We start from the raw sequence: 8,856 nt of genomic DNA, 5'->3' as shown, positions 1-8,856 counted from the left end.
AAATGGAAAAAAACCTAATCAACATTTCCATATCTCTGTTTCAGGACATGCTCAACAAAAAAACAAAAAAAACAACTAGTATTTTGTCAAACTTTGACTTTCTGGGATCCTGATGTTCTGTCAGAACGGCTCCATTATAATGCAGAGGAATCTCCCAAAAATATATTCCTTGCGTTGATGTGATATTTTATGCTGTAAGTGATTAATTACAACGTTAAACGTTATGGTATCCTCTGGGGATATGAGGTAGCGTGCGATGACGTCACGAATCACAGATCAATGGACAGAAGATGAGGCAAGGATCAAAGACAAAAGGACAACCCAAAGATCAAACAAGAAATTAATCTACTTCATTTATCTCGGGCATTTCTCTTAAACAAGTCATACAAAACTGTGTCTGTGAGAGTGTTGCTACTTTTGGCTACAACAGTAAGAATTTAACTCAGAAATAAACCAAAATGTGGCAACAGAAGAGAAACGTCCGAAAGGTAAGATGATCCGGTTGATTTTCTTAACCCTTTGATGCACAACATGGGTCAAAAATGACCCGCATTCATTTTCTATGTGTTTTCAGGCTGGGTGAGTGTTTCTTTGCTGTATTTTTAAAAAATCAATTCATTTTATTATTAAATGTCCCAATTATAATTTTAATATATTGTTTTTGATTAGTACAAGGTCAATGCTTCCATTTTCTGTTTATTATTTTAGGAATAAAATAGATTTTGGATTACTACACGACATGGGTAAAAAATGACCCATTTATCCAAGTGTGATTTTGAATCAAATTACTTCAAACTATAACAATAATTTGCTTCAAATAATAACTTTAGCAATGCTTTAGGCCAAATAATCATACTCATCATTTTATCCTTGAAATGTGTTTGTCACACAAACATGATCGTCAAATGTCAACAGCTAGCTAGCTACGGTAGCTCGCTAGCTAGCTACGGTAGCCGATTGAAAATCTTTCCCTTTCTGACAAGAAATGAGCTACTTATTCTTCAAAATTAATTACACAATCAATAATTATGCAGAGTTATCACATCAAATTTCTTATTAGGTAATATGATAATTATAGTAAAATAAGATTTAGATCTTTCAGGTCTTCAAATAGAATCTTCTCCAGTGGTAAATACTGTAAATACTGTTTGTTACACAAATGTGGGTCTGATCCATGTGGACGTGGGAAAACTTCATGAAGACTGACAAAAGCTATGCTTATTCATAAAGGAAGAACAGAACACTTAATGTGAGGATTTGTGCTGAATAAAACAATTAAAATTTAATGAATAGTTTTATTAATAAATGAGTAAATACATAGATTACAAACATTCAGCTTAGAAACACATGAAATAACATGGGAAATGGTTACGGGTCATTTTAGACCCATGTTGTACATTCGAGGGGTAGTGATATGAGATAAATTCTGTTTTTATTTCCTCAGTGATTTATTTATTTATTTTAAATAAAATTTATTTGGGAACTCAACATTTGGAGAGGAGTCTTGGTTTGGGTTGCTTTAATATTTTATTGTTTATTTGGAAATGTTTTTATAAAGTGCATTTACAAAAATAGGAATATTAACTGATGCATTCTTTGATGTTTAATCCTATTTTTTCTTGTTTATTCAGACTGTTAATGCAGAGACAGAGTTGATGGGGAGACCGAGAGAGCGTCCCAGAGACTTTGAGAGTCCAGAAAATGGCCTGGTGCTTAAAGAGAGGGCGTACTGGAAGAAACAACTCCATGAGCTGCAACAGAAATGTGACAAGCTGGGAAGACAAGTGTTCTACGCTGAACAGCACAACAGAGACTTAAACGACAAACTCCAGCAGGTCAAAGAGCTGAACAAGAAAAAGGATGAAGAGACAGCGTCTCTACAACAGCAACTGGATTTGAGAAAAGGCTTCAACCAGACAGGTGAAATCCAGGATGAACTGAATGAGGTTGATGATCAGCCCAAAAAAGTCGACATCGGTCTTCAGACTGTTGAAATCCAGGAGGAACTGAATGGGGTCGATGATCAGCCCAAAAAAGTCGACATCGGCCTTCAGACTGTTGAAATCCAGGAGGAACTGAATGAGGTCGATGATCAGCCCAAGAAAGTCGACATCGGGCTTCAGATCAATATTCCTGTGACTGACATCAGTGACTCCCAAGAGCTGCAAAACTCTGAAGGGAGCCTTGAAGAGGAGGTGGGACAACTCAGAGAGGTCCTGCCAGAAAGAGAGGAGCAGTTCAGGGAAAAGAGCTTGAGGAGTGAAGCTCATGTGGACACCTTGGCCTTGCTGACCCAGACTGAGGCTGCTCTGAGAGAGAGTGAGGAAAAGAGCTCCAGGCTGGAGAAAGAGCTCCAGGTAATAGTGGCTGAACAGGGCCAGAAACAACTCTCCAGAAAAGAAGAGAGTGTCAGCACGGAGCCCTGTGGACCAGATAACACGGCCATAAACCACCTGTACGACCTCTGTGACCACTGGGAGAACATTATAAACCAGATGATCCAAACAGAGAAAAAAGTACAGGAGGAAAAAAAGGAGGAGACCAGACTCCAGCAGGAGATTCAGCATCTCCATGTGGAGAAGGTCCAGCTTCAGGTCAGTTCCCTCAAATCTACTTAAAGTGATGAAAATGTTTTAAAATATCAGCTGTTTGAGGTGAAATCTAAAATATTTGTTTGCTCTTCTGTTCACAAAGCAGAAAAAGAAGAAAAGCAAATTCTGGAGCTGGATACCAAAGTGTTTATCGAGCTAAGGGTCTCCTGGTCCCCCCCCCTCACCATCACGCTGTCCCATTCTTCCACCCAGATGACAACAGAAACTGGGATGGAAAGTGAACATAGTGTTTCCTCAGATGCAGAAAAAAACAGTTTCTGAACTAAATTTATAGCTTCTTTTTTAATATCTATTTTTCCCCATTATTGGCTTTTATTTGTGCTTTGTTCCTTAATGTGTGTCAACCTTTTACCATTGCAATGATCATTTGTAAATAAAATATTTAAAAATGAATATAATGAGATCAGTTCTTGATTGATAAAATGATCAATGATGATCATCTGAACTTCATCTGAACCTCATTATTTCCTGAAACACCAAGGAAACCTCATCTCAGCGATGCTGCTGACAGCCTCCTCTGAAGTCCTTTTTCAGTGTTGCTCCCTCAGGTGGTGAAATATGCACATTGCCTGGACCATTTTGCCCTCGAGGTGGCAGACTCACCCCGGGACCCGACACTGTTCATCTGAGACTCGATTACTGGTCCCTCAAGCAGGATTTTGGGGACAACTTCCAACATATTGAGCTTAAAAATTCCTAACTTCCTGTACTTCATGACTTCTGTCTGAACCCCCCCACAATGACAGCAGAGCAGGTTAGAATCCAGCATTCTCCCCTGGCTTCAATAAGTCCAATGTGGACTGCTCTGGTTGCCGTGCACTGCCCAGCACTTGCTATCTGCACGTCCTCCTCTTGTGCGTCGCGTTGACACGGCCGAAGGGCTGAAGATGTCAGGACCCACAGTCGTGAATGGAGGTTCAGGACTGAGCCTATCAGGCGGCAGCTCTGCCATTTTCTGTTCTTCTCACCGTCCTCGTAGCTTGCGACACGCGACACACTTGTCAATGATTGAAGACACCAAGCGCTTGCTGCCAATCATCCAGTAGCCAGCAGCTCGTCGTGCTCCTTCGGTGATGTGTTGCCCTTGGTGAGCTACTTGTTCGTGAAAGTGCCTTCCCAACAATGTTGAAACGTGGTGGTTGTGAGGCATCATCAAAGGGTGCTTCTCGTCTTTGGACAAATCAGCTGAAGATAGTTGACCTCCAATGTGAAGCAGACCCTCTTGGTCTATGATTGGATTGAGCCTTTCCGGTGTTCTGCGTCTGGGCATTTTGTGTCCTGTTCCCAGACATTCCAATTCCTCCTTAAAGGCTTCCTGTTGGACAGACCGAATATCACAGTCTTGGATTGTGGGAGTTCGTGCAAGCTCACCTTCTCTTTGAAGCATCTCCAACCTTTCTTCCCTGCATTTCCTGATCTTCTGGAAGACGTTCCAATGTGAATGAGTCTGACGATCGTTTTGTTGAGGCCTGTCCAACTTGAACATCTCTCAAAACGACGGGAGCCCAACTGACCATTGGAAGTTTTGGTAACAAAGGTCTTGACCTCAGGACAAATTTCTTCATCAGCTTCAGGCTCGACCAGTGAGAAGGAGCTTGATTCAATTGTTTCTCTTGTTTTGTCGTGATACAGGAAGGCTGGACCGGAGAACCAAATCCTTCTTTGGAGTTTGGTGAGTGGACCTTCTGATTCCGATGACCCTGTTTGAAACATACCTGTAAAATCTTCTTGTGGAGTTACAGATATAACCAAGCACGATGTTGCTGTCGGTGAAAAACTTCACAGCATCCACTTCTCCATCATCTCGTCTCTGATCGACTCATATAGCTCCACAGCCAAAACTGCAGCACAAAGCTCTAGACGGGGAACTGTGTGGGCAGGTGGGGGGGCAACTGTGACTTTCCCATAACAAAACCCCCGTTATGTTGTCCTTCAGTGCCAGTTATTCTCAGGTAGGCTACGGCGCCAATCGCCTTGGTGGAGGCGTCTGAGAAGATGCAAAGTTCTTTTCTTTGGTGGAAAGACAAAGAGGTTGAGATGTAGCACCTCGGTATCTGTAGGTCTTCGAGTGCCTTCAAAGAGTCTTTCCATAAGTTCCATTCTGATTCCTTCTTTGGGGAGAGAGGAGCGTCCCACTCGGTCTGTTCAGATGACAACTCACCGACTCGTGCTTTTCCCTGCATCGTTATGGGCGCTACGAAGCCCAAGGGGTCGCACAAACTGTTGACCGTTGATAACACTCCCCTGCGGGTAAATGGCTTCTCTTCTTGAGACACAAGGTAAGTGAAGCCGTCTGCTTCCAAATTCCAAGAGAGCCCGAGGCTCCTTTGCAGTGGGAGAGGATCCACTCCAAGTTCCAGATCCTTCAGATCCTTGGCCAGATCTTCTGGAGAAAAGGCTTCCATTACCTCTTTCTTCTTTGACGCCACTTTGTGCAGTCGCAGATTGGATTCTGCCAACATTCCTTTGGCTCGGGTCAAAAGATTTACAGCTTCTTCGCCAGTAGGAACTGAGGTGAGACCGTCGTCGACATAAAACTGCCTCTCAAACCGTCTCGTGTCCGAACCATGTTCCTCTTCACCTGTTTCGGCGGCTCTTCTCATGCAGGAGATGGCGACAGCAGGTGAAGGGCTGTTCCCCAACACATGGACTTTCATTCGGAACTCAACTACCTTTTTATTGACGTCGTTCTCTTCATACCAGAGGTACCTTAAATAGTCTCTGTGCTCTTCTTGGACGATAAAACAATAAAACATTTGCCGGACGTCGGCTGTCAGGGCTACCGGGTTTTTCCGGAACCGCATTAGAACTCCGAGCAAAGAGTTGTTCAAGTCCGGTCCGGGATGGTAAACACCAAATGTTGGCAGGTACCAGCATTCTGTACCTTTGCCGATAGGTGGCGCTGGTTCCGCTTGATCGTCTTCAATCATCTGCTGCATGAACTTGATATAATGTTCTTTCATTTTCGGTTTTTTCTCAAACATTTTTCTCAGAGATTGGAGACGTTTCGAGGCTTGTTCCCTGTTGCTAGGCAACTGTCTTCTGGGCAAACGGAAGGGTGAAGGTGCCACCCAGCTGTTTCCTTCATCCTGTTTGACGTCTGCATCCATAATTGCAAGAAAGGTTTGGTCATCAATTGATAACCCTGGTTTGTTGTCCTCCTTGGACCTTCCAAAGATGGAGTGTCCCAGGTTGTCTTTGAGCTGGCTTGGTTTAGCCCTTTCTTCTCTTACTGGACGACTATTACACTGTGACATGCAAGCAGAGCTGTCCTTCACCAACATGGTGTTTGGACAAGGTGGGAGAAACGATGAGCGACCGCTGTGCAACATGTTGGTTTTGTGCACATTGATTTCTGACCACTTATGTGCCTGCCCTAAACAAACTCCCCCCACAATCACCCACCCCAAGTCAAGCCGCTGTGCGTAAGGTGCATCATGAGGCCCGTTGATTTGCTCACCAACCTGATGGACTCTCACCACATCTCCTCCAATGAGCAGAAGAATTGGAGCGTCGTCGTCAACGGGTTGGATCTTGTCAGCAACTGGCTTTACGTGGGGGTGATGCAGTGCGATCTCTGGGGAGGGAATCTCAGCTCCATCATCAGGCACCATGTCACATTCAATTAATGGTGGAAGGGGAAGGTGCAACTTCCCGTTTACAGACTCAGAATAAAACTGGGACCTCTCCTCCCAGAAGTGTCTATTTTTCCTGGACGTGTCCTCAGCGTGTCTGGAGTGGAGTTGGTTTGGATGTTAAAGAGGTGGAAGAACTCACTTTTGGCGAGAGGCTTATTGCTCTGCTCGTCCAGCACTGCGTCCATCTTCACTGCTTTCTCTTTCTCTCCGGCAGGATACACTTTCACTAACAGTATTTTGGCACATGAGCGGGAACCTTCAACATCTCCACAACCTCTGTGCACGTGGAGGTGACAGGAGGAGATGAGCCTCCACTTTGCTCTTCGGCATCATCGTTGTCAGCTGCATGGTTCTGTAGTCTTGATGGAGGAGGACCTGGATGGAACGCTGACATGTGTTTATCACTGCCACATTCAGAGCATTGACATCTATTTTGCAGTCTCTTGCCTTGTGTTGTACAGACCCACAGCATCTGAAACACATGCCAACACTTTGCGTTCTTCTAATGGTTTTTCCCTGTAGAGTTTACATGTTTCCAATGGATGGGGCTTTTTGTGTCTGGGGCACTGGCGATCTGCTTCTTCTGGTTTATTTGGGAAGAGATCGCCTCGTGTGTCTGCTGGTTCTGCAGGAACGTCCGTTTTGTGCACTTTCACAAAAGGTTTGCTGCAGTGTCTTTCACGTTGGTCTGTCTTCAGAGGCGCTGAACTGTTGGTCGGAGATATGGTGAAACTTGGGTCATTTTTCATCTTTGCTTGTTGCCTGATGAAGTTGGAGAAAACAAAAAAGGGAGGAAAAGCCACTCTGATCCTCCTTGGATTTGCTCCCAAAACCTGTCCATTTTTCTTGCAGGTTGTATGGCAGTTTCTCCACAATTTGCTTTATTCCACGTGATGTATCTAAATACAGAAGACCCGGAAGTGCACCGTCTTCTTTTGCACACTCGAGGAGAATGTCCCCTCGCTCTCTTAACCCGACAGTGTCTCTGTGGTGCAGCTTTGGAAACTGTTCAATCTTTCTTAGAAGAGCATCCTCTATGACTTCTGGCGTCCCATAACATTCCTCAAGACGTTGCCAAACCATGGTGACTCCGGCTCCGGGATTGAGGACGTGGACTGCAGGAATTCGTTTAGCTTGTTCTGACGATCCAGGTCCAAGCCATTTTGTCATCAGGTCAAGCTCTTCTCTGGCTGTAAGATCCAAGTCTTTTGTTGCACGTATAAACGAGACTTTCCATGACCAATAATGTTCAGGTTTGTCGCCGAATTTCAGGAGGCCAGACCTCACCATTTCTTTGCGGATGAGATATCTTGCAAGGTCTTGTGCGCCTTGGGGCTCGGGCACACATCTTCTTTCTGGGAAGCTTGTGCGTGATGGATCTGGATGAGGCGTTGTCTCATGAGCCTCAGCTTGTGCTGTTGGTTCTCCTTTAACCTCTTTGTAAGCTGGCTGTGTGGTATTCTTTGCGTCTGGAGAGGCTGCTCTGGTGTCTGATATTACCATTCTGCTGGTTTTCTTCTCCAGTCGCTCCCCGGTCTCCCGCTCTGCTGGCTGCTCAGAAAAGAGAAGCTGGGACTGTTGGTGAACATGGTCGCTGGTGCGCTTCGCTGTGTCCATGGGCTCGTCCCCGATCTGGCTCAGCTCCCCGCTTTCCACTTCCTCATGGGCGGTGGCTTCAGCTTCAGCCTTTTGGCACTGGAGAAGATGGAGGCTGGCATCATAGTCAGCCTTTTGCTTTAACATACTTGCTTCCATATCTGCCTTCTGTTTCATCACACTTGCTTCCTTTTCAGCATGGACACGTTGGGCTTTGGCTTCCTTTGCCTTCGCATCAGCCTTTGCTGCTGCTGATGAAGCTGATGATCATTGCGAGCTTCTGGTGGATTTAGATATTTGGGATCTGGCATCCATTGTTTTTGGAGGGGCTTCCTTCGTAGCCTCTTGTTCCACAACCTCCCACATAGAAGGAGGCTCCTGGCTTGTGTTTTCTGTAGCACGTGCTGGTGGTTCTTCATTTGTTTTATCTTGAAGTAGAGCAAACTCTTTCAAGTAATACTTTCCTGATCGTAGCCTCATGTTTGCTGAGCTGTTCTTTTTCTTCAGCCCGCTGTGCTCTTGTCTTTTTACTGTTCTGCCCTCACGACGCGTTCTCTCTCGGGCGAGGCTCGGCAGTCAGCTAACAGTATGAAGTTCCAAAGAACCACAACAACGCTCGACTGTGTTGTTTCTTTTATCCATTGGGTTATATTTTGTAAAACTGAAACAATACAGAAAATAGAACAACATAAAAAACACTCACGTACACCAAACGCACTAAGACGATCTATATATAACTCACGACACGGCTCCACATGCTAATATGTTAGCTAGCATCACTCGCTAATTACCACGGACTAACAACGCAAAGAATAACTAAACTAACGCTACAAAATCTACACTGCAGCTACAACTTCTGTATAGAACATACGCGACATCAACACACTTACAGACAAATGGTCTCCAAGGCTGGAACTACGATGCTTCGCTACCGTTGTGCGTCATCAACACCGCGGTGTTTTGGGCGAATGCCGTCAAAGCGCCTGAAGGTGCAATGCCAACTTTACCCA

At 44.8% G+C, this 8,856-nt stretch overlaps 1 protein-coding gene across 1 annotated transcript; it reads left to right on the top strand.

Annotated features, from left to right (window-relative positions):
• Nucleotides 1-458: 458 nt before the first annotated feature.
• Nucleotides 459-3,426, top strand: LOC115252191 (myosin-6-like). The gene is made up of 3 exons (XM_029846719.1): nucleotides 459-488; nucleotides 1,632-2,594; nucleotides 2,695-3,426. Exons 1-3 carry the CDS (start codon nucleotides 459-461, stop codon nucleotides 2,749-2,751), a joined length of 1,050 nt encoding a protein of 349 aa, XP_029702579.1. The 3' UTR covers nucleotides 2,752-3,426.
• The last annotated feature ends 5,430 nt before the right edge of the window (nucleotides 3,427-8,856 follow it).

The sequence above is a fragment of the Takifugu rubripes genome, chromosome 1 (assembly GCF_901000725.2).
Source record: "Takifugu rubripes chromosome 1, fTakRub1.2, whole genome shotgun sequence".
In the NCBI taxonomy this organism is placed as follows: domain Eukaryota; kingdom Metazoa; phylum Chordata; class Actinopteri; order Tetraodontiformes; family Tetraodontidae; genus Takifugu; species Takifugu rubripes.
This window is presented reverse-complemented; position numbering and strand designations above follow the sequence as displayed.